General features: G+C 44.0%; 1 protein-coding gene across 2 annotated transcripts; it reads left to right on the forward strand.

The window, feature by feature from the left end:
- Window positions 1-7,005: 7,005 nt before the first annotated feature.
- ZBTB8A (zinc finger and BTB domain containing 8A) lies at window positions 7,006-25,842 on the forward strand. 2 transcript variants are annotated; one of them, XM_060258283.1, is made up of 4 exons: window positions 7,006-7,145; window positions 10,198-11,159; window positions 23,280-23,449; window positions 25,128-25,842. In XM_060258283.1, the coding sequence occupies exons 2-4, from the start codon at window positions 10,220-10,222 to the stop codon at window positions 25,458-25,460; spliced, it is 1,443 nt and encodes a 480-aa protein (XP_060114266.1). In that variant the 5' UTR covers window positions 7,006-7,145; window positions 10,198-10,219; the 3' UTR covers window positions 25,461-25,842. The 2 variants fall into 2 exon arrangements, with proteins under 2 accessions (XP_060114266.1, XP_060114267.1); XM_060258284.1 differs by lacking the exon at window positions 7,006-7,145 and adding an exon at window positions 7,190-7,339.
- The last annotated feature ends 394 nt before the right edge of the window (window positions 25,843-26,236 follow it).

The raw sequence follows: 26,236 nt of genomic DNA on the forward strand, positions 1-26,236 counted from the left end.
GAAGACCACTTGGACCTGAACTGTTTTATGGAGCTGGCATTGCAAGGGGGCTTTCCAAACTGGGCCATGTGAGCACTATTGGACCCTTTATTTGGGGGAAGGAGCCTTTGCTGACACTTTGCATGCAGAAGGTCTTGGGTTCATTTCCTGCCATCTCCACTTAAGAATCTCAGGTAGCCAGTGTTGGAGAAAGACCTGATACGTTGGAGACATGCTGCTAAGCAGAGTAGACAATCCTGTAGAGGGACCAGTGATCTGGCTGTGCTTAAGACAGCTGTATAGCTTCCCTTCCCATCTTTTAGGAAAAACACCCCAAACTTCCACACATTCTTCTTACAGTAGATAACAAGGCAGCGTTGTTACTCATCTCATTCTGACACACAACCTATTAAACATCTATTTTGGCAGGACTGAGAGTGTTGTGTGGGTCCCTTGCTGCGTTTCCTCACACCTAGTCTGCTTCTCTTCAACATATCTGTCAGATCATACCTGCTTGTGTGGCTGAAGCACTGGAAGAACTGATGTGGCAATGGCAGGAAATCTTTCATGTAAAGGGAAATATAAATGCAAAAACAGAGGATCTTGTGAAACAAAATAGAACAGAAAGAGAGGCTGGTGGGTACTTGTTGGAATTTTTAACACCTCATTTCATCTCCACCTGTCTATTTTTGTTAAAGATAAATTTTTAATTCTGACTGCTTGTAGCAATACTAAGATTCTGGACACTGTTGCTTAACAGGCACAAATTGGCCTGTCTCCCTCCAAAGCATTTATCAGCCATGGTCATGCTAGCCAGAGACCTTCTGGTTGCTTTCCAGCATGGCTGTGGTTCATGAATCAGATATTGACAATCCATTTGGCTTGTAGAGATGCTTTTTTTTTTCATTAGGAAGCACCTTTCCCTGATGCAGTAAGATTAGGCAGATGCATTGAAGAGAAGCAGACTAGGTGTGGAGAAACGCGGTCAAGGGACCCATGCAATGTTCTCACTCATGCCAAAATAGAGGTTTAATGGGTTGTGTGTCAAAACGAGACGAGTAACAAGACTGGCTTGTTATCTACTATAAGAAGAATGCGTGGAAGCTCTTCAGATCCTCCAGCCTCAAGGATAAGCTTCTTCAGCTGAAGAAAGGCACCTCCATTAGCTGAACAGATTCTTGGGACCCAATCCTTTGCTGCTGTGCTCTGGCTCACTGTTCTGTATGTGTTTCTGCTGCTTGTACAGATAGTAGGATTTGTTGATTCCTAAGATGGGTTTTTGTATTTGTACTGTTTTCTTAATGTTTGTTACAATTCAAGTGTGGACTCTCTCTTTCTCCAGCTGAATTAGGGAGAGCAGGAATTGGCTTCTTGAAGCAAGTGGAGTTAACTTGGTTGATTTCTCTAGCGCTGTCAACAATAGTTGTTGGTAAGAAGTTGAAGGTAACAAAAGTTACTGAAACACGAAGTTCTGCAAAAGGTGTCAAAACTACACAGCCATTTGTAGCCACTGTGGTTCCAGGAAGCAATTCCATGCAAGCTTGACCAAATGAAGAAGTAGCGCTGAAATTGCCTTAAGGGGATTGTGTTCCTCTTACACAGTGGACAGACCTATGAAGGAAAACTACACACAAGCTGTCTGTCTTGCTGGCTGCATTCTGTGTCACTTGTGAAGCTTGATGGGTCATGTTACATCCTGCTTTACCTATCTCTTTCTATGTGAAATGTAAATTCTGTTGTGATTTCACAAACTGAGTGGAAAACGGATTTTGATAACCCAAATGTAGCACTGTGACATCAACGCAAGATTATGTGGGAAGAAAAACAGGGCAGGAGAAGAAGCAATAATTTTGTTTAAACATCACAATGTAGCTAAGAGGAAATTTACAGTCTGCTCACCCCACATTTCCCTTGAAAGAATCAAGGCCCTTGAGTACAAAGTCAAGATAAGTCACTATTATTTTCGTCAGTTTTGTTTACTAATGGGTGACAGTTTCCAGTAATGACATCATTCATAAACTGGTGCTGAATTTAAAAAATGAAAGTCCACTGCTTTCCAAAGGACTCCATCTGCAACAAATGGGCTGGCTTTGCAAACTGGTTTAGACTTGCTTTGGACTGGGTTGAAAATAGATTCCTCCCATGTGCCCCTACTGGGAGCATGTTGCCCATGGAAAGCTGGCTGGGAGACAACCTGCAATGCTAGCCAATTAGCAAGGTGTACTGGGATGCTCACCTTTTGTTGCCATTCTGACAGCTCATCACTTGGAGAAGAGCTCTTCAGAGGCCACTCAACGACTTCTGGGGACAGGCCCGTGGATTTGTGTGCCAAACAACTCCTTCTGGTGGCTTAACTTTTATTTTACACAATGTATAGCAGTCTGCCGAGGCATGTTAACAAGAAGATTCAAGACTCTTCTGGATGTTAAGATCTGTGAGAGGTGTGTTTTACTTCAGCCTTCTCCCTGTGGTCTTAGAGGTTTTCTTGTGTATCTTGTGAGTAGAGAGTAAATCTCTTAACGTTTCTATGTTGGGTAGGGCAGGAGAGAAATTCTGGTCTCATTCCTGTTTAACCAGAACTCAGATTTTTGGCACTTCTGTCTCAAGTTCACACATTTTCAAGTGGATCCTGTCTGTCATCTTGTGCTTTATTGGAAAGGATGCACTTTATTGGCTCGGCTGAGGTTCTTATCAATTACTGCATTTCTTCCTTGGTTTGAGGACACTTCCCTCCATTATAAATCTCTCAAGTATGGTGCAGTCCTAAAGATGTTTTATGTGGTGCTCAAATGGAAACGGGTTTGTTTCTAATGTGCTTTTCCTCCTTCCCCCTCCCTCTTTTTGGAAAGGCCAAAATCTCTACATAAAAATCTTGATGTTTCTTAGGGAGAACCTCAGCTCCCCCCCCCCCAAAATGTAATTTCTGTTTCTCCGTGTGTAGTAGATGTATTAAAGGCATGTTTTACTGCTTGATGGAGCATTTGCTTTCTTGCAGTCTTAATTCCTCAGTCATAGAAACACTTTTTAAAAAACGGATCCCATTCATGGCAGTAGAACTTGCTTTTACATGGGATCACAGTTTTAGCTTTTTAAAAATTCCTGTTTATTTGGTTCACAATGAATGATAGTTTTGAAACTGAAATCCCAAAAGCTAATTTAACAAATGAAATTGAATAATTGGTATTCATTTAGTAATATAAACCTGTTATTAGAAATTTAGGAACATGACCCTTTAATTCCCACTTCTAATCCACCATTGCAAACAAAACAACTAAAAGCATCAACAATCCAAACTAGTGCGAATTAACAGTTGAAACGACTGATTCAGTTTCAAGTCTGCTCCTAAGCAGTTTTCATGGGCTGTATGTAAGTGAACTTTCTGTCCCTGTGGCCAACAAATTATACATGCTATTGTGGGGACTGTTCTGTGAAATTAGTGGGATACCAGCTGAATAGACAGGTTTCTGAATTTCCACTGCAAAACTGCAGGTACTTCCACATTTTGTCTTTGTGGCAAAGATAATGCCAGCTCCAAACCAGAAATATTTATGTAGTGCTATATGTGTAACTGGCAACGTACTGAGTTTGATATGCACAAAGACAGATTTCTGCCCTCAAGCACTTTATAGTCTTAAAGCAAACAATGTGGGAACAAAGAGAGAGGATGGGGGTGGAAAGATTAAGACAGATTTGTGAAGGACTAGTCTCTCAGTGGCTACTGGCATGATGACTCAAGGATACCCCCACATTTGAAGGCAGTAAACCTCTGGATAGCAGTACCAGCAGCAGCATCATGGGAAGACGTTGACCTCATGGCTTATTGTTGGCCCTCCAGAGGAACTGGTTGGCCACTGTGTGAGACAGCACACTGGACTAATGACCACTGGTCTGATCCAGTTTGTGACATACTCATATGAAGTTGATAGGGAGCGGTTCAAAGGCTTATCGATGAATTTAATAGATCCCACTCCTGTTCCAAAAGCGGCCCAATAAAAGTAGTCCCTATGTTCCTTGTGCATGTAGTTGTTTGGATGTGTGCTCATTGAATGTGGGACTTCCCCATCGACTGCTGGGTTAGGGACAGCTCTGCCATCACCTGACATAGCCAGAGAGGCAGCTTGTGTCCCCCAGGAGTTCTCCATGCTGGAACAGCTGTGGAGCTCTGATTTACTCAATATACAACCAATAAAGAGAAGGTGTACATCCAACAAAAGGCTCTTAGTGATGTGTGAGAGAATTATCTTTCATTCTTCTGTACATCATAATATTTAAATATACAACATTGCTCTCCTGCAGATCTCTGAAGCAAGGGCTATTTCACCTTGAAATCAATATAAATGCACCGTTAGGGGGCTACAAGGGGAGGAGCTGCAAGATAGCTGGAGTCTTGGGGACTCTGCATTTTCTTTGGCTCACAAATAGGAAAATGGAATTAAAGTTCTGTCACCAGCTGCCTAATTTCCAATGCCTCCCTTCTTCTAAAGTTTGGATCACTGTATGTTTGCATCCAGGTGGAAGAGAATCTGCAAAAATAGCCACCCCAGTAACCATCACAGCCTCTTTTTTTTCTAGGGGTGGGGGAAGTGCTTTTTTGTTCCTACAGTGGTGCATTTTTTTATGTCTTGGATGTCAAAACTGTCTATGTACAATACACCTTTATATAGCTGTAGTCCAGTACTTTTGTAGCTGAAAATGTGAAAATAAATATTAAAATAACACAGCAGTCATGGAATGGTGTCTGTATGTGCTGAAGGAAACCATTTCTTGCACATAAGGGCTGAAGTACTAATATGACAATTTCCCCACCTCCATGATGTGTGGCTTGATTATCATGCAATTTGCCTGGGTCCAGTGAGGGAGTGCTGCTTCTGGAAGCCACCTTGGAGATGTGTGGGTCCTAAGATTCTGCACCTGAGTGCATATTCTTGCTGTGCATATCCAGCCCCATTGAAGTGGCTGGTTGCGGCTTCTGATGCTGCTGGAGACTGGCATTTTCTCAGGGAAGAAGGCAGCAGTCACAGTGAGCTTGCCTTTGCCCAGAGCTGGATCAAAGCCATAGTCTTTAAATGGGAATTTGCCAAGGGTCTTGCATAGCCTGACTGGGGAACATGCAATTGCTGAGCACTTAGACAGAATTCTATGGCTGCAGTATTCTGGGTGCAGAGTAATCTCTTCCAAGGAATGTGCTGTTGGTCATTATTGCTTATTCCAAAAGTCCCCCATTCCCAGAGCTGAAATGGAGGGAAAGTTGGCTTATGAACACAAAGGAGTGGGGAAGCAGTGCATTTTTGTACTAATTTGCATGCTTTTCCAGGGAATCTTCATTTCCTGTTGTTTGAGGTCAGCAAACGAAGGTCTCCATTTATGCTGGGCCAGCCTAGACATTGGAGACGGCAAATTTAGCAGTTTTCCCTGGGGGGTACCAATCCATGGAGATAAATGTGTTCCTGCCCTTGGGTAACACCCTCCCTTCCATACCTGATAAAAATAACTCCTTCTGGTTCTGCATGTTGGGAGAAGGGCTGTGGCGCAGTGCAAGAGCACCTGATTGACATGCAGGTTCCAGGTTCAGTCCCCAGCATCTCTAGTTAAAAAGGACTAGGCAGTAGATGCTGAGAAAAACCTTGGGAAGCTGCTGCCAGTCTGAGCTGAAAAGTCTGACCTTGATGGATCAGTGCTCAGATTCAGTATAAGGCAGCTTCATGAGTATGTTCTTATTCTACAAGCAGCCTATTATTGTGAAAATACAAGTCACTTCTCTCTCTCTCTCTATCATCTATCTATCTATCTATCTATCTATCTATCTATCTATCTATCTATCTATCTATCTATCTATCTATCTATCTATCTATCTATCTATCTATCATCTATCTATCATCTATCTATCATCTTTCTTCATCATCAAGGCTTTTTGGGGGGGGATATGCCAGAACTCTTAAGAGGGAAATGAAGCAGAAACGCATGGGTGCCCCTAATGAACTTCTATACATTTTTGGAGAATTTTGTTTCTATGAAGAGCTTCCAGAAGCCAGAACTCCATTCCACTGTGTTCCCCCAGAAAAAAACCCTATATATACTACTTTATATACACTCTTTTCTTCCTGGTGGAGTCCCCAAGTGGCTTAGAACATTCTTCCTCCATTTTATCCTCACGACAACCCTGTGAAGTAGGCGAGGCTGACCGTGTGACTAGCCCGATTAGTCTCTTCCCTCTATGCTGTTCTTAGGCCTCATTTAAAGAGACAATAGCCAAAGCCCTCACCTCTGGGAATCCGCACCCCTGCAAACTGGGCAATGACTCTTTAAAAAAACTCCAGAAACAGTGAACCTCTGAATGCCAGTGGGAGGGAGGACACACTGGGCAGAAGCCTTAGCCAGCCCTAGCTAGGAATTTCTTTTTATTAAGGGAAGGATACAATACATACAGTGGAGGGCAGCCTACTGCAGGGCAAACCCTGTTTAGGGCAGGGGGGCAGTGCCAAGGCAGTCTGAAGTACAATACTCCTGCCATGGCCTGTCTTTGTGCCTTGGCGGTTCGTCCTCCAGCGCAACTGTGAAAGAGGATGGTGGCCTAGACGAACCACTGGTGGGATCCAGCAGGGCCGCGGAACTTTCAAACCCGGGAACTGGGGCTCGGGCGATGGCGAAAAGGCAGAAGCAAGCCCCTCGGCTCGGGCCTTTGCGCTGGCGCAGCGTCTCGTGGGCAGCTTCCCACGAAGCGTGTGGCTGAGGGACTGGCCATTGCCGGGGCCCGGGCTCCTCCGGCCTGGGAGGCGAGGCGAGGCGGGAGCCAAGCGCCCGTGCGGCGCGGCCTTGGGGCCCCCTGGGCGGCCAGTGGGCGTGCGCAGAGCTGCGGGCGAGGCCCCTCTCGCGGCGCACAGTGTGGGGTGGGGGGAAGGCGGGCGGGCGGGCGCCCGAGGGGCTCTCCCTCCTTCCCTCCCCTCGCTCTGCCTCGCTCGCTGCCTGCCGCCTGGTTCCTGCCGCGCTGGCTGCGTCGCCCCTTTAATTGTGTCCCCGGCCCTCGGGCGTCTCTCTCCAACGCCCACGTCAGCAACTCCCTTTTGTTTCGCTGCTGGCCGGGCGTTTGCCTGCTTCGGGGCGTCGGAGCCCGGCCACGCTTCGCAGCAGCCTCGCCGCAGCCCGGCGCGCCCCTCTCCAAGGCAGCGGTAAGGCGACGGCGGGCCGAGCTGGGCGTCCGGCGGCGCGGAGAGGGAGCCGGCGAGCGCCCCTGCTCGCCTCGGCCCGCCCGCTCGCGCCTCCTGGGCGACGTCGGACAGCGCCCGACCGGCCACCGAGCCAGCCCCGCCGGGCGCCATCGGCTGCCACGGGCGCGGCGCTCGGAGAGCCGCGACAAAAGCGGGTGGGGAGGGCAGGGCAGGGCAGGGCTGCCACAAAGGGCCGGGGCGCGGGCGGGCACTGCGGCACTGAGACCGGGCAGCCGGAGCCGTCCCCGGAGACTCGGCGGGCGTGCCGGGCGCCGGGAGGCTTCCCTGGCTCCTGACGGCTGAGCGTCCAATTCTAGCCGAGCGCGCCAGAGAGCGAGGGCGCCCCCTGCCAATGCGGCCGGTCCGCCGGGCCGAGCTGCAGCCCGACAACGTCGCGCCTCGGGACGGCCACCTGGCCGGCTCCGCCTGGCGCCGCTGCTGGCTGTGGCACATCTTTGGAGGGGGCGGAGACGGGCCGTCGGAATCCGCCCCGGGGGACGCCCGCGGGCTCCGCGCCTTGGCCGCCCCTTCAAGAGCTGGGCCTGCCAGCTAGTTGGCCACGACGCTCGGGCCTCTGGGAGGGCCGGGTGCCATCCATCAGGGGCGCGGAGCCTTCGCTTGCCCTTCCGGAGGCGGGGATCGTCTGGGAACAAGGCTGCCCGCAGGGAGCGGAGGCACGGTCAGCCATTGCGCCTCTCTGACAACCAGTCTGGCTCGCCGGTCACAGGGAGAAATATGTCCTGCGAATTAGTAACGCGGGTCTGGTCTGATTAGGTGGACAGGGCTATGAAGCCCGGTGGGGGGATCTGAATTGGGGGCCGATTCACGTAACCATGTGATGATTCATTTCCACATGACAATTTGACGACGGTGAAAAAGTTGCTGTTTCTCTGCTGTCATGGGTAGAACTTGGCACGGGCTTCGTGCTTAGTACAAAATTTGTTAGGGAGAAACTTGGCAAAAAACCTGCTGCTCCAAATTACCTGTGAACTAGCTGTTATTTGCCTGCACCGGTGACTAGGAACTCTCTTTGCATCTTCTCCCCTCCCTCTCCCCGCCCCCCACAGTCAAGCGCACCACTTGTGAAAACTGGTAATTCGTTCAGGGTCTCAAAATCTGCTGAGTTTGCAGCCTCAGGGTTTGAATTGGGCAGAGATGTTATTACTAGGCTGTGGTTGTTTCGGTTATGCTCCGGTTTGGCAACCAGAGGGAAGCAAGGTTCTTTTGGAGTATTTGCACAGTGTTGCCCCCTAATCATCCATTCTCCAGATTTTCTCTTGCTTTGATGCAATTTTTTTCCAAACTTGGTTTTCCCTTTTTTTCCAAACTTGGTTTTCCCTTTTTGGGAAAAGTGTTGTCAAAGCCCATTTGCACACCTGATGGATGGGAAGGTGCACATTTTCCAAGGTTCTAACTCATTGGTTCAATTTTCCTTGCATAAGTCCCTCCACCCAGCTGCCATCTCACACACTCCCTGAACCACTAGAGGGCTTTTTTTAAAAATCAGGAATTGCTGTGGTGCTATAGCAAAAACGTTATGGCAGGGTTTGTTTGCTTTGCTCTACTACTCTGAATTCTCAGCTTTCTTTTTTTTTAAGTGACCCTTTTTGTAGCCCAGCCAAAAGGGCTAGATACTTATTTTTAAAAATGAAAATTAAGAATTCAGAGGAGTGAATGCATTGTAGTAAAATTATTACACTTTTTAGTGTGCTATAGCAATCTAGCAATTGCTGATTTTTAAAAAGGCCCTCTAGTGGCATGGGGTGGGGAATGGTGTGCATGAAGGGCCAAGGTAAGTGAGGGCAAAAATGCCATGTAGACAATCTATTGCCCCTGTGAATACCTCTTATTTTCAAGAGCAATGAGAAATACAGGGAAATTTGTTACCCTGTGGAAGTAGCCAAAGGGATGAGTTTTCATGACATGACACAAACTTGCCATTCCTGGGCTCAGGCCTGACTACCTGACATAACTAGCTATGGTGCTCAGTCCAGCTCTTGGATTTGCACACCCTTAATTGTGAAGGTGGAGTGCAAGTCTTTAATTTGCCGTGAGTGCACAAAGCCACTGTGTGTTAAATGAACCCTCAGTGTTGTCTGCTTTCCTGCAGGCTAGATTAATCTCATTTCAAAGTACATCTCATGAATTTCAAGAGGATTCAGGACCAAAAGACACATGGCAGGCACTTGAAGTTACTCTCTTGTTTGTTTTCCCTTAGCTGGGTGGTAGCTCCAAATTTGGATGAAACTACAGCTGGGGTGTTGGTGCAGGGGCTTAATTCGTGCCCTGTGGCTTGTTTTTGCCATAAGGATTCCCAGGGGTTTTTTTGTAGCAGGAACTCCTTTGCATATTAGGCTACACATACACACACACAATATAGCCAATCCTCCAAGCACTTACATGGCTCTTATTACAGGGTCTACTGTAAGCTCTTGGAGGATTGGCTACATCAGGGGTGTGTGGCCTAATATGCAAAGGATTTCCTGCTACAAAAAAAAGCCTTGAGGATTCCCTTAGATGCACCTGTTTTCCCCTGTATAGGAAGAAAGATAGTTGGTCCATTTGCCTTTTCCATTGGGGAGAAAAAGTTATTGATCAGGGAAAAGGTTAAGAGTCCTGTCTGCTAGTTGCTGCTGCTGGAATCTCATTTGGATTCTGTCCCAGCCCCCCCCCCCCCCCAGCATTAAAATTAAAAACAAAGCTCCCAGTAAAACTGAGAAAGACTTCCAAGTCCCTTCATGCCATGTATGGCTTTTCCTTCCTTCTTAGCACATTTGAGATTGCAGCCTGTCACTGAGTGTGCGTGCACACAAGTGCCTTAGGGAGCAATCCCAAGTAAGGCTACTCAGAAGTAAGACCCATTCAGTAGCTCTTATTCCCAGGAGAGTGTTAGGACTGCAGCCTTGATGTTTCTGTTAAATGAATATCTGTAACATTAAAAGCTCCCCCCCCCCAAAGAAAATAGTTGGAGTTTGTATGTAGAAAATGGAGACAATCTGTTCTCTTTTTCTAGAGGACTTCATCCCAGTTTGAGCATGGAGATTTCTTCCCACCAGTTCCACCTCCTGCAGCAGTTAAATGAGCAGCGCAGGCAGGACCTGTTCTGTGACTGCAGCATTTTGGTTGAGGGGAAAGTCTTCAAAGCCCATCGGAATGTGCTCTTTGCCAGCAGTGGCTACTTCAAAATGCTCCTTTCCCAGTGCTCTAAAGAAGCCAGCCAGCCCACAACAGCCACTTTCCAAGCCTTTTCTCCTGAAACATTTTCCGTTATCCTGGATTTTGTGTATTCGGGCAAACTCTCCCTTACCGGGCAAAACGTAATCGAGGTCATGTCCGCTGCCAGCTACCTGCAAATGACTGATGTTATTAGCGTTTGTAAGACGTTCATTAAATCTTCCCTGGACATCAGCGAGAAGGAAAAGGATCGCTATTTCAGCCTCTCGGACAAGGAAGTGAACTCAAATGGTGTGGAACGTTTGTGCCTCTACGGGCCTGGCTGGAAAGTGGAGAGCAGCCCACCCCATGCGCACTTAAGCCCAGATCAGGGGACATGTATAGTCAGTGGGAATTCGTGGAGCAGTTTCAGCTATTACCCGTCTGCTCAGCGGAATGCCCAGCAGCTGTCCAAGCAGGACCAATGGCAAGATTCCATGAAGAAAAGCAGCAAACACACAGGATTGCCACAGACCACGGACATCCCTCACTATAAATCGAGCAAGCTGGACGAGCAAGCTTCAGAGCCTGCAAGCCACGTTCCTGCTTCAGAAGAGGATGTCCAGATTGATTCTGAAGGGGATTCTGGTCACAGTGGCTACCAGTACAGTCAGGGATCTGACACCCTTCCAAGAGGCTTGGCGATGCCGCAGCAAGAGCACGAATCCCCCCATTCTGCTGGCAAGTTGAAATCACCCAAGGGGGATGAGCAATATCCCAGCATGCACTCAGTATTGGGCGTAATGGGGAGCTGGGCTGACGGTAAGGCTATATCTTGAGTTCAGGCCTGTTTTTCATTGACAGATGATTATTGTACAATTAAAAATAATTACAAATAACGATGACTGATTTATCCTAAGTATTATGTGAACTAAAAAAACCACCTTAAATTTTCTTAGCTTGTAATTCCACTGGGCACGATGTAGTTTTATGGTTTCAGTGATTTAGAGTCTGGAAAATGGCTTATGGAAGGACTTGGTGAAGCAGGGTATCCCCAGTGCCACTGAGGGGAAATAATAATAATAATAATAATAATAATAATAATAATAATAATAATAATAATAATAATAATAATAATAATAATAATAATAATAATAATAAAAAAAAAAAATTTATTTGTATCCCGCCCTCCCCGCCTAGGCAGGCTCAGGGCGGCTGACAACATTTTATACATATACAATAATAAATAAAACTTTAAATTTACCAATAAAAACTTTAAACATTATATAAAAACCAGTTAGTGTATTTAAAAGTTCATAATTTAAGTTGATCTGGCAGCAATGGTGGTATTCTGACGCTAGTTTCTGCCAGTTTAAATAATTCCATGATGACGTAGGTCCTTAAAACAGGACCGTGTTGATGGATCCTTAATTCGCAACAGTTCAGCAGTCGATATATGCTCGTTTAAAGAGGACAGTCTTGCAGGCCCTGCGGAACTGATCAATGTTCCGCAGGGCCCGCACCTCCTCAGGAAGCTGATTCCATAGGGCAGGGGCCGCAGCTGAAAAGGCCCGTGGTCTGGTATTCTGAAGCTTGATCTCTTTTGGCCCTGGGATAGTAATTTTATTTTTTCCGGCTGACCTCAGTGCCCTCTGGGGTTCATATGGGGAGAGACGGTCCCTCAGGTAGGCTGGTCCTCTGCCATACAAGGCTTTAAAGGTAATGACCAACACTTTGTACTGGACTCGGTATGTAATTGGCAGCCAGTGCAGTCTGCGCAGCCCCGGCCGTATGTGCTCCCATTTCGGGAGTCCCAGCAATAGCCTGGCTGCCGCGTTCTGCACCAGCTGCAACCTCCGGGTCCGGCACAAAGGTAGCCCCAAGTAGAGGGCATTACAGTAGTCCAGTCTTGAGGTGACTGTTGCATGGATCACTGTTGCGAGGTCGCGACGCTCTAGGAAAGGGGCCAACTGCCTTGCCCGCTTCAGATGGAAGAATGCTGACTTGGCAGTGGCTGCTATCTGGGCCTCCATTGATAGTGAAGGCTCCAGTAAAACACCTAGACTCTTTACCTGGCGCGCTGATTTCAATGGCGCGCCGTCGAAGGCCAGGAGAGCTATTTCCCCACCCAGGGGAAAGGGGTGACAAAATCCCTGTGGCCCAAGTCAGTAGATGTGGTATTTAGCTTTTCCATTTATTTTCCTTTTATTTTTTTATTATTATTATTTTTTAGTGTACAAAAAATTTATTGAACAAACAAAGTGAAACGTACAAACAATAAAACAAACATTATATCATATACTCATCAGATCAAAGAAAATCAAAAATAAGTACAGGTACAAACATATATACAAAACACTAACCCCACACCACCATCCCCCTGAGCTGGAGGGATCTAATCGTAACTAAATTTCAAATTCCTCATATCGAAACCCGTTCCATTAAGCCATGAGTAAAGTGGATCCCATTTTTTTTGCAAATCTGTAAGTCACCCCCTCTTAGTCTTGTTGTTAATACATCCAATTCGGCAGCTTCTAAGAGTTTAAATAGGAATTCATTCTTATCGGGTATTTTGGGGGATTTCCAATACTTGGCATATAGTATCCTAGCCGCCATTATAACATATAATAGTAATTTTTTGGATGATTTTGATATTTTCTCTTTCACTATACTTAATAGATAGAGCTCAGGTGTATGAACAAATCTTAATTTAAGAATTTTTCTGAGACCAATCATGGATTTGAGCCCAAAATTTTTTCGCAAACTTGCATTGCCACCAAATGTGGAAGAGAGTACCTTTTGCGCTGCTGCATTTCCAGCATTTATTAGGACAATTGGTGTAGATTTTTGCCAATCTAGCTGGAGTCAGGTACCAGCGGTAAGCCATTTTGTAAAGGTTTTCTTTGAAGATCTCTGATTTAGTTAATTGGATATTTTGCCGCCAAATTTGCCTCCATTCCTCCAATTCGACATTAAACCCAAAATCCTTAAGCCAATTAATCCAACACTCTTTAACCACATCGTCCTGCATTTTCTCCTTTAGAAGCCAGCTGTAGACCTTAGAAATAAGTTTTCCTTCGTCTAATAAGATCATATCTAACTCATTAGGTTTACTGTAAAACCCCACTGATTTATCAGCCTGAAATTTTGAGTTGACTTGCATTTTAGTCCATCAGTCAAGTTTGAGATTTTCATCCTCTAATTTAAGTTTGTGGGTGTTATCCAATAGTGCTCCATAATTATAGTTTAAATCCCAATTGTAGACGTTAGGATGTACGGAGGCTTCGACTGGGGATACCCAATAAGGTATACTCGTATAGTATATTTTTTTGACTTCACTCCATACTTTGAAGATAGGCTTCCTTATCACGTGTCTTAAGAATATATTACTTCCTGTGGGGGCCTGGTACCACAAATATGAGTGCCATCCTTGAGTTAGGCCATCGCCCTCCAATGATAAGAGTCTTATTTTCAAGCAGGAACCATTCCTTAGCCCATGCAGGCACGGTAGTACAGTCTCCAGTCGGGTAGGGCTAAGCCACCTCTCAACTTACTATCTTGTAAGGTTTTAAGTCTGATTCTAGGCTTTTTGTTTTGCCAAATAAATATAGAGATGACCTTGTTCAGTTGCTGAAAAAAGCTTGAAGGTAATGAGATCGGAATCATTTGGAATAGAAAAAGTAATATAGGTAAAATATTCATTTTAATGGAGGCCACTCATCCTAATAGCGAAATTTGTAGGTCTTTCCACCTAGCCAGGTCTTCTTGAATTTCTTTTAGAACTTTGTCATAATTATCTTTTTGTAAAGATCTCAAATCATTGGTAACATATATGCCGAGATATTTAACTTTCTTCTCATGCTGGAATCCAGATTCTTTTTCTAAATAGGTTATTTGGTCCTTTGTCATATTTTGGGATATAAATTTCATTTTTGTGGCATTTACCTTGAAACCAGATACAGTACTGTAATGTTGAAGTCTCATTTTGAGCTGGGCTATAGACTGTAAAGGGTCTTCAACTGAGAATAAGACATCGTCAGCAAAAGCTTGAATTTTATAGCTATTATCCTTAATTTTGAGCCCTTTAATTTCCTTGTCATCACGTATGCTGTTAATCAATGGTTCGAGAGTCAAGATAAAAAGAAGTGGTGATAATGGACACCCCTGTCTCGTACCTTGTTGAATTTCAATCGCTTCTGTTAGGTGTCCATTAATTTTTATGCTAGCTTTTTGTTTAAAGTAGATGGCTTGCACGAGTTGGATGAAATTTCCGCCACAACCGATAGCCTTTAACGATTTGAATATGAAGGACCAATTAACTTTATCAAAAGCTTTTTCGGCATCTAACATGATGCCTGCAAACTGTTTGTCTGGATGTTGACGATAATATTCCAAGATGTTAAGTAAATATCTTATATTCTGTCCCATCTTCCTGCCAGGAATGAAACCTGTTTGATCAGCATGAATTACTGTTGGGATCACGCTTTTAAGTCTATTGGATAACACTGTGGCATAAATTTTATAATCAGCGTTTAAAACAGATATAGGCCGATAGTTTTTAACCTCTCTGGGATCAGTGCCTTTTTTATGAATTAGAGAAATTATTGCTTCACTCCATGATGTTGGGATTTTGGCATTTTCTTGAATATCTTCTATCACTTCTTTGTAGGGCACTAACAAGACGTCTTCAAAAGTTCTGAAGAATTCTATAGGCAGGCCGTCTGGGCCAGGGGATTTGTTAATTTTCTGTTTTTGTAGGGCTTCGCTAATTTTAAACATTGAGATGGGTTCTTCCAATTTATCTTTTTGTGCTTGAGTTAAGCATCGAATACAAATCTTCTCTAAATATTCTTCCTGAGATTGTTCTGAGATGTCTTGTTTGGTGTATAAGCTTTGATAATATTGGTGTATTATGTCTTTCATTTGGAAAATTTGTGAAACTTCTTCATTACGGCTGTTCTTGAGGGTGGAAATAGTATTTTTCACCCTCTCCTTCCTTAGCTTGTACGCAAGCCATCTGCTAGTTTTGTTGGCATATTCAAAATAATGCTGTTTCGCCCATTTCAGATTTTTCTGTTTCTTCTGAGAGAATCAGATTAATTTTGTGCTGGATAGTTTGAATTTTTAATTTAATTTCTTTAGTATTTCTGATCTTTTGCTGCATTTCCTGATCTTTCAGTTGTGCCAATAGATCCTGGTAAGTTTTCAACTTCTCCTTCCTTCTCTTAGCTAAATAACAAATGGCTATTCCTCTAAAGAAGGCTTTAAAGGAGTCCCATATAACTGGCATCGTTGTATCTTTCTTCAGATTATATTTTAAAAACATTTGAATTTCTTTTTTGGCTTTTACAATAAAGGCCTTTTCCTTTAATATTTGTGTGTTGAGGGTCCAGCGGGACTTTGGACGAAAGTCTTGTAAGTTAATTTGTATGGGGTTGTGATCTGCGTATGTATTTGGCAGTATATGTGCTTGCGTGATCGATAAAGCTAAAGTCACTGATAGCCAACACATGTCGATTCGTGACCATCCCCTATGAGCATGGGGAAAAAAGGTGTAGTCCTTAGTTTGAGGGTTTTTGGTTCTCCATGCGTCAATCAGCTTTAGTTCTTCGACTGTTTGCATAAAAGATTTTGGTAACACATTCCGACACTTGATCGATTTACTTGAGTTATGTTTCTTGTCCATGCTAGGGTCAAAAATTGCATTATAGTCTCCTACAATGCAATAATTATCTGCATTGTATTCAAGCAGTTTTTGATGAAGTAAGGTATAAAATCTCTCTTGGCCATCACTGGGGGCGTAGATATTTCCTAAGATGGTTTTACTGCCATTAATTTCTGTTTCAATTAAGAGGATTCTACCAGTCTCATCATTGTATAATAATTTAGAATTAATGCTTTCTTGTATATAAATCGCAACCCCTCTTTTCTTCTTCGAATCGCAGGAACAATGAAGTTGGCCTAATTTTTTATTTTGTAGATATTTTTTATCGTCTTTCTTGATATGTGTTTCCTGCAAACATACAATTTGTGATCTTGTCTTCTGTATTTGTAAAAAGAGCTTCTTTCTTTTCTTAGGTTCATTTAAGCCATTGACATTAATCGATAGGATCTGCTTGTCTCTCTTAGCCATCATTCAGGGGGGGTTTTACTATCAGGTGATATCCATTTCTCCTTTTGTGTTTGCGCTCTCGTCTTAACTCTTCCAGTGGTTTTTTTTGGGGGGTGGTCCAACCCCTCTATCTGGTCTTCTCCTGATCTGGAGTCTTGGCTATCTGATTCAACAAATTTTGCCCAAAAATCTTCCATCTTATCAAGGGAGGTTAGATTGTACCTTCTTGATTGGTATAAAAAGAAGACTCCCTCAGGAATCAACCATCTATACTGTATATTCTGTTGTATTAGCCAAGTTGTCATCTTCTTATAGCCAAGACGTCTCTGTCGTATCGACCAGGGTATATCTTTGAGGACTTTGATATTCTTATCACCCCATTTCAGGCCTTTCATTCTTGCTAGTTTCAATATTTTTTCGCAGATTGCCGTTCGTGTGAATCTAACCTGAATTTCCCCTGGGAGGTTTAATTTCTTGGTATATGGGGAGGCCACCCTTCTGATCCATTCAATATCTGCTTTGCCAGAACTTAGAACGGAATCTCCATCTATTGTTAGTAATTTGAGGATCTTGCTCTCTAGGTCTTCGCCTTTCTCCTCCGGAATGTCTTGGAATCTCAGGAGATAAGCTGCTTTATCCATTTCTAACCTGGCTAGGTGATCTTCAAGTCTATCGAGACTAGCCCGATTTTCTCTTGTATGAGCAGATGTAGTGGCCTCTCGTTCCTCCAGTTTGTCGACCTTTGCAGAAAGCTCATGCACCTGTTGTGTATTAGCCCAAAGTTGTCTCTGAAATTCGCCCAGTTGTTGGTTAGTTTTCCTAACTTCGCTCATTAGGTCGGTCTTTACTTCTTGTAATGCAGCTTGATTTTGTTGGAAACCTGCTGTCATTAAATTTTGTAGTTTATCCAAGGCCTCTTGGGTAATAGCTGAGGGGTTAGGTTTGTTTCCCCCTGGTGGGGTATGTTGGACTCCCTTCTTAATTTTAGTATCTGTTTTAGTATCCATTGCTAGAAATAAGAAAAATTAGATCTGGCAAGCCCAAACTTGATAGAGTATCTAAAAGTTAACTTGTGTTAAATTAATCAGCCAAGTCTAATAGCCGACTGTCTATAAACAATTATCTCTCAGTTCGCTAATTCTAGTCCCCAAACTATTGAACACTTAATGCTACATTAAGTAATTACTCAATCAGTTAGTCCGCTAATCAATCAATTAATCAATTAATCAGGCAATCTAATACACCATTCAACAGTTCATCCGAAGTCAGACAATCAATTAAGTCAGTTAAGTCAATCAATCAGTCAATTAAATCCTCAATTCATCAGTTAAGCAATTCATCAATCAATTAATCAATTGTCAAAGTTATTTCATCACTTAATTAAATCAACTATTTCATAGCCATGTAGTACCAAAAAATCACAGTCAATTTGGTAGTTAAATAGTCAACTGAACAATAACAAATGTAACCTATAGTCCTCTTTGTTTCTTCTGATCTTCTTGCTTCTGTCTTCTATCCTCTATTTCCTTCCTTCTATTCTTCAGTTCTTAATGGTGGAGATAGTAGAGATTGTATATCCAAGTATGAATGGAAATAGAAACCACTCTTCAAGGAAGGGGGGCCGCAAGAAACTTGCTAAAAACCTACCCTTCCTCCTTTAAGATCCCCGTGTTATGTCTTAGAACAGTAGAGGGCGTCGTACAGCAACGAAAAACCTTCTCCTCTTAACAGGCCCTCAGTTTGTCCCGTACACTTTCTTTAAAGAAACTCAGTCCTTCCCAGCACTTCCGCAACTTTCTCTCCACCTTCTTTAGACTACTTTAAACTTTCTTATCAGTTGTGTCTCACAGTCCTGTCTCTCAGCACTCTACTCTTCTCCAAACTTCTTTAAACTCCAGCCTATCTCCGCCTACAACAACCAGCTTAGTCCACTAGCCACTTCCCATACATCAGTCACTCACAGTCAATGAAGGTAACTCGGCTCCTCTTCCCTCTTCGGTCCTTCGGTCCTTCCCCACTCGACTCTCCACGACGTCCGCTGCCGGCAATGCGCTGCTTCTCAAAAAAAAGGGGGGGGCTGTCTCTTGCCAGTCGCGGCTCCGGGGTGCTCTCAGTCCCCGAGCTATGGTAAACCGGAGGCTTTAGTTACGGTGTTGTTCCAGTCCGCTGCCCTCAGGTTCAGTAACAAACGCCATTAAGAGTGTGCCGTCGCCGACGCCATTTTCCCCCTATCGTCACTGCCTTCTTGCTCTTCATTAAAGTGCGTTGTCGGACAAGGTAGGCTGCCGTTTACTTGCCCTTTACTCGCTTTTAAGTATAAGATAAATTTAGGGAGTTGCAAAAAGTCTCTGGTATGAGAGTTTGTTGTCCCTCTGTAGCTCGTCTCCGGTGACCTAGTAAGGCGCCAGAGCGTTTACTAGCTCCGGACAGGGAAAGGTAAGGGATCTGCAGGGAAAGCCTCCGCCTCCCCTAAAGTCTCCCAAACCGGCTCCCCAGTCTATGAAGTATCCCCTGACACTTCAGTGGGGGTATCCTCACAAGGAGAACCCCCCCCCCCCAAGAGCTAGAAAATCAGAGCACCCACCGGAGCTCTGTGGGAATGCTCTGCTTCACTACGCCGTGAAACCGGAAGTCCAGCATTTATTTTACTTTTAATGCAGTCCTGGCTGCAGCCACTAGGGGCGCCGAGAAGCCTGAGCACGTAAAAAGCTTTCTATCTATAAGGTAGACTCCCCTTTCTGCAAGACTGAAACAAACTTGCCCAGCATTTGCGTCTCATGAAGATAACCTGCTTCAGGGTGCTCCAATTCCTTTCAGTGTTGGGGCTGCAACTTCCATCATCACTACATTATATTACACTATGAACCATTACTATTTTAATTGGTTTGTTTTATTGATACTTCATGTTGCCCAGAGCCGTGCAGTAGGAGGAATTGGGTGATCCACAAATCTAATGCAATAAATAAATAATAAAATCATTCATTCTGGGGTTGGTGGCCAGTTCTCAAACACAGAGCATTATTTTCTGATGAATTATGCCTGCTTTGAACAGAGACCCTTAACTTCCATTGCAAATAGTGTGTGGGGGGAATTGTCAAAATAATCTTGAGTCAGGATATTCCCATATTTTTCATTTTTGACCCTGGAATTCTGAAAACCACCCTGAAGCTCCTGGCCAGTTTTGAAGTTCCTAACTTTATTCTCTGATGTGTTGTCCCTGCCACAAGTGAACACATGAAAGGGCAGGCTGTTTCTTTTATTACTATAAATTCAGGGTAATATTAAGCCAAGTGATTTTGGTTTTGATCAGGATTATATGGGGGGAACAGATGGAATCTTTGTCTGGGTGCTCCTGGTAGCTCTCAGCAGCCTTGAGCATTCCCTACCTTCTTTTCCCAGTCGCCTGATGCTTGTCTGGAATATCCTTTGTTGGGACCCTCATGAACAATACAGTATGAGAGTGTGATCTGTTGTACCAAGTCCTTCTGTGATCTTTTCCATGGGATCCAGCCTAATACATTTTTGAGCATTTTGCACTCATTGTGCATATGAATGCTGAGAATTAAAAACAACAACCAAGAAACAAATTCCCGATTGATCATTCCTTCATCAGTACGAGCATGCATGGTTTCTGGAGATATACAAGCAGTTCTTTAGAAGAATACATTTTCTAAATCAAGTAGATAATTAATACCAAAGTCCTAACACGGACAGAATTTGTACTTACATCTTCAGTTTTGTGCTTTCTGTTCCAAAAATTATATTGTGGTGGAAGCCTCTTCCCTGTTTTCTTGTTGTTAATGGCTCTTGAAGAAGCTCAGTGATTGTGGGAGATGAGCTGTATACTCTTTCTTGCGCAAATTAAAAAGGGAAGACTCCTGAAAACAGATATATCCCACTGTTGAAGAACAAAACGCATAAAGTGTCTTTGGAGTCTATTTGTGCTCCTTGCTCCCTCTAGAAATGCTGTATTGGCATATAAATTTGTGATACTACCCTCACTGTCTCACACTTTCTTAAGTGTTGCATATTATTTAAAAGTCTACATGGCTGTTACAGCTGTACAAAATGGATTTATTTTAAAACTGATTTAGGAACAGTTTCCTTTGTGTTCTGTTTCTTAACTTTGTGTTTCATTGGATGGGGGGGGGCAGCATCAATTTAAATGCATTAATTAACCAATTAAAAACTTGAATACATGCAGATTGTCCAGGGCACTTCCTAGCACTAAAGGTAGCACCCACCAGGTTTAGTAGGGCCTTGGACACACACGCTAAGCAACACCCAAGCCAGCCTCTGAACATCCTCCAGGCCCCCAGTAGGGGTCAGTCACCAGAAATCGTCATGACTTCCAGATGCAGACACACACACACAATGCCAGAAAACAAGAGTCAGACAGTCCCTTGTCTGGTGGCTCCACTCTTTGGATAGGAAAGGAAGGAGGAGGTTGTTACAAGGCAACCATTGGTTTCCAGTAGGCATGACCCTGGCCAAGTAGGGTTTCTGGTAGTTACTGGGTATGCCCCAGACATGGCTAGAGCTTTTAAAAGGCTTGAGGGAAGGGGGGAAGGAGTGCACAGCAGCTCAGCAGAGAGTAGGCTAGGAGTGAGGAGGTGGAGTAGTAGGGTGCTTCTTAACCCTGCACTCCCTTTGGTTTGAGGCCACAGGAAATAGCTTCAAATGTATTGGCTCCTGGTGCATAATGGCTGCAGTCCTGGCAGACTGGTGGAGAATGCTGGTGCTATGACCCATGTCTGTTTGGTGATCTACCCTTTCTTATCCTACTGACCCCACAGCAAGGCCTGACTCACCTTTGAACAGTGAGCAGCTACTGCTGTACCAATTTAACCCCAAGAAATTCAGCCCGCTTCATGGCCTATGATGGAATTGTCCCAGTTTGGCCAGTGGCTTGTGGGGCATCAAGAAAAGGTTCTCCAAGATATAATGCAGCAATGAGGCACTGGCCTCTTTTCTCAGGGATTTATTCCAAGAGAGGGTGGCCCAGCTACATGCCTTCCATTATTCCAGTTTACTAATCTTGGCCCAGAGGCTGATGAGATGCCTTCCTGGCTACATTTGAATACATGGATGAAGTAGCTCAGTGTCTATGCAGTAGGCCTTACTATCCAGCCACTATTTGCATTGGTTACCCCAGGTCCCTTATTCTCCCAATTTTCTGTGCCATAAAAAAATAACTAGAAAGTAGAGCTGGATTCTGGTGTTTCTATTTACATAAAGCTTTTGCAGCATGAAGCAGATTTACTTGTTACTAAGGCCCCTACCTGTCTGCCAAAGGACCTCTCAATAGGTGTGCTCTGGGAGTTCTATGCTCAGAATCTATTCAATGAACACATGTAGATCCTGTTCACATTGGGAGCGTGGGGAGGGTGGCATTGACCCTCCCCCCCAGCTAAGGGCTGCCAGGTCTCTTACCTGAGTAAAATGATAAGAGTTCCAATCAATTCAAGACCATTGTCCTGATAAGATGACATCACTTCCAGGTTTGCACCCGAAAGTGACATTGGATGTATATGTTCTGGTTGGTTGCCATGCCCCATGAAACAGCCCCACAAAGCCAATGTTTTCAGGAAACACACTTGTAGCCATCAGTACATGTGACTTTCCCCAATACAAATTGTTCAATATGTGTATGAAGCTCAGTATGAATTTTGAAATGTTGTTCAAAACAATATTTTCCCCATTTCAGTATTTGTTCCCCTATGGAAAGTAGTGGCTCTCAAGGGCACTTTCAGGTTGGGACAAAAGTGTGGGAGGGAAGGCTTATGCCATTTCCTGATCCCAATTGTGCAAGTGCTTGCCAGGGAATTAAATTCCAAACATGGAGCTTCAGAGCACAACCATTGACAGGACCCTTGGCAGACATGTGGATGGACACAAGAAAATGTCTACTTTGGAGAATGAATTCTAGGACATTAGATTCCCCTGAGATCCCACCCTCCCCAAGCTCCAACTCCAAATTTCCAGGAATTTCCTAACTTAGAGTTGGCAACCCTAACTCTACCATATCCTTATGTCGTGCTAAAAGCCTGAGCAAGGGGGGGAAGGCTTGTGAGTCTTGCTTTATTTCTAGTGAGGCTTTTACAAAAGGTGATAGCACTAGCAGGATGGGTCTCGTAATCTGCTTCTGCAAAGCCATCACCAAAGGAAACAGACCTTTCCCTGCCCTATGGTCTCTAAAATGTGCAGGAAACTCAGTATAAAGGTTAGTGTTGCCAACCTCAAGGTGGTAGCTGGAGATCTCCTGGAATTACAACAGATCTCCAGGCTACGGAGATGAGTTCCCTTGGAGAAAATGGCTGCTTTGGAAGGTGGGCTGTATGGCACAATACCTTATTGAGGTCCCCAGGTTCCACCCCCACAAATCTCCAAGAATTTCCCAATCCAGAGAGCTGGTAACCTGGTAGAGGCACACACATGTGGTGAGCTTGTGACATCTTGCTGTGTGCATTCCACAACTGCATTGTGCAAGCACAGTGTGTAGTAATACTGCATGCAAACTTCTCAGCTACTCCCAAGAACACACCAGTTATCTATATAGCTGCAGAGCAGCTTAAGCTTCCATGCAGGTGACTGGCCAGGAGGTCCTGTGGGCAGGACATGGGTTTCTGCAGCTTGCCACAAACAGCAGAAATAGAATTATGCTGAATAAACACTTGCACATTTGCCTAATCTGCATAATTCATTCTAGTTCCATAACATGGGGGGGGGGGGGGGGTTAGCATTGGGTATACAGGCCTGGTGAGTCTGTGTTTATATTCAGAGAAATTATAGTTTTGCCCCATTTTAACAGGATTTCTTCTTCCAAACAGATGATCTGCCCAGAATGAGATTCAAGTGCCCCTTTTGTACTCATGTGGTGAAACGTAAAGCAGACCTGAAGCGCCACCTTCGCTGCCACACAGGAGAACGGCCTTATCCCTGCGAAGCTTGCGGAAAGCGGTTCAGCAGGCTGGACCACTTGAGCAGCCACTTCCGGACAGTATGTATTTTCAAACATGCTCATTCAGCCATGGTCCTCTTCACCCTGAATAAGCAAATATGACATTCAGATTCATTCACAGTGATCTAAGTGAGGACATTTAATTTGATGCTGCCACTAAGCTTCTAGGCAGCTCAGGTTGCCTTCCTCCAGGTGTTGGCTGGAGATCTCCTGCTAATAGAACTGATCTCCAGGCGACAGAGATCAGCTCCCCTGGAGAAAATGCCATTTTGGAAGGTGGATTCTTATACCCTATTGAAGTCCTCCTCAAACTCTGCCCTCCTCAGGCTGCAGCACCCACAAATCTCCAGGTATTTCCCAAACTGGTGTTGGCAACCCTATAGATCAGCTTCTCAAAGAACCTGTTTCCCAAAGGCCTTGCGTTAAAGCCCAAGTAAATGGCTGTTAATAAAATATGGGCATGATGCAATCAAAGTTAAGCCTTTTGAATTATGTGGGGGAATTAATCACAAGTTAAAATCTGAAATTGGCAGAGCTTCATTTAACTTTGGCTGGATCATTGCTCTATATCAGGGGTGGCCAACGGTAGCTCTCCAGATGTTTTTTTGCCTACAACTCCCATCGGCCCCAGCCATTGGCCATGCTGGCTGGGGCCGTTGGGAGTTGTAGGCAAAAAAACATCTGGAGAGCTACCATTGGCTACCCCTGCTCTATATTATTATTTTTGCTGGAGCATCTCAAGCAGTGACAGGTTATACTAAAACCAAAGTTTATTTATTATTCTTTTATCCTTCAAGGGTATCAAGGTTCTTCCCTCTTCCATTTTATCCTGACAAGAACTCTTTGAGGCAGCTTCTGCTGAAAGAGAGCAACTGGCCTAAGACCATCCATAGCTTTGCAGGGGTGTCAAACTCATTTGTTATGAGGGCTGGATCTCATATAAATGAGACATTGTCGGGCCACGCCATGTGTGTCAGAAAATGTATTGCCAGGTCGCAGAGTTATAAACTTTATAAACACAAAGGTTTTTTAAAAACACAAAGATTTTTTTATAAACACAAAGATTTTTTAAAAACTTAAAAGATGCTTAAAAGATTAGCCCTCTTGAAATATTTTGTTTATTTAATAGTCTGTAATAACTAACACCTCTTGCTCTGAATTATTGCAACAAAATCTGGAGACAATGTCTATGCTGTAGCAACTATGAGTATACTGTTCTGGTGTGTATCTGTAGTTGCAAACCTACTTTTGATTTATTGACATTCATTACAGAAATCTCATGGTCAATGCTTTGAGCCTAAGACCCAGGGAAAAAAACATTAAATGTCTGCGTATTGTGAGCTTTTGTACATGAGTTGCTTCATGTGCAGGTCAGCCAATGGAGAAAATAGAGGTTTTGCTCTGTTGCTCCTGTGTAATTGAACAGACACTGTTGAAGTACAGGAATTTCTTCTGAGGTCTAGTATCTGTCCTTGTTTTTGTGTCCTAACTTGACTAGCCTTGATGAAGGCATTCTGAGTGTCCATCTCAAAATAATTCTTCTAACAAAAGAGGCTTCCTTCTTTCTCAGATCACTTATTCTTTCTTTTAATCAAACCAAGCTGATGAAGTTTTAAGTATCTTGATATTGAGATGGCTGTTAGATGCAAAAAAAGTGTTTTGCTGTTTTGCTTTAGAGCAGTGATGAAGGATAACCTAACCCTTTTAATCTTTGCAGATCCACCAGGCTTGCAAACCCATCTGCCGAAAATGCAAGCGTCATGTCACTGAAATGACTGGACAGGTAGTCCAGGAAGGAACGAGACGGTACAGACTTTGCAATGAATGTCTGTCTGAAGCGGGCATTGACAGCATCCGGATTGACCTGGACACAGAACCACCACCTGAGTTCCCGCTGGAAGAAGACAAGGAATCAAGCTGGAATTACGGGGAAGACAACAAGTCAGACATTGAGATTGTCGAGGATGGGTCATCTGACTTGGTCATCCAGCAAGTCGATGACAGTGACGATGAGGCAGAGGAAAAAGATATAAAACCAAAAGTTAGCTAGTTATGAATGAACTGATGAAAGGCCCTGTCTTTTTCTGTTGACCCTCCCTTTTGTCTTGACCATAGACTCCCAGCCAGCCCGTGGTTAACATATCATCTATTATATAGGCTTTCTATGACTCAGTCTCAAATTGCATGCATTTATGGACATGCTGTGTGTCTCCTTTGAATTTAGTTACTCCCAAGTATCAATATTTTGTTGCATAAGAAAAAAAAAATCCATCCCGAGATGGAATCATGTATGAACAATTTACTGCTGAACTTCAACAGTGACAACTTTTGATATAGCCTAAATGGATCTCTTCTCAAGTCTTTTTCAATGTTGGGGAAGGGAAGCAGCACCAAATAAAGTTAACGACTTCATTGTAAGTTACTCTATTAAAGCTTTTGCAAGCGTGAGTTTATTTTTCTCCAATGCAATCATATACATATGTATGTGCTGTCCAGTCACAGACTTATGGTGACACCAACAAGGGGTTTTCAAGACAAGTGAGAAGCAGAGGGAGGTGGTTTGCCCTTGCTTTCCTCTGCAGAATCCTCGTTGGTGGTCTCCCATCCAAGTACTGACCCTGCTTAGCTTCCACAATCTGAAAAGATTGAGCCATATTATGCCATCTTCCCTCCCACTGAAGGGTCATTTTGTAGAAAAAGATGTGCTGGAGCTCATTAGCACAACTCATTTGCATATGCCACACACCCCTGACATCGCTGGAAGCTGGACTAAATTATATCAGCTCAGCATCTACCTTAAATGCTTCTTGAATTATAATTGTCATA

This window comes from Heteronotia binoei, chromosome 17, assembly GCF_032191835.1.
Source record: "Heteronotia binoei isolate CCM8104 ecotype False Entrance Well chromosome 17, APGP_CSIRO_Hbin_v1, whole genome shotgun sequence".
Taxonomy (NCBI): Eukaryota; Metazoa; Chordata; class Lepidosauria; order Squamata; family Gekkonidae; genus Heteronotia; species Heteronotia binoei.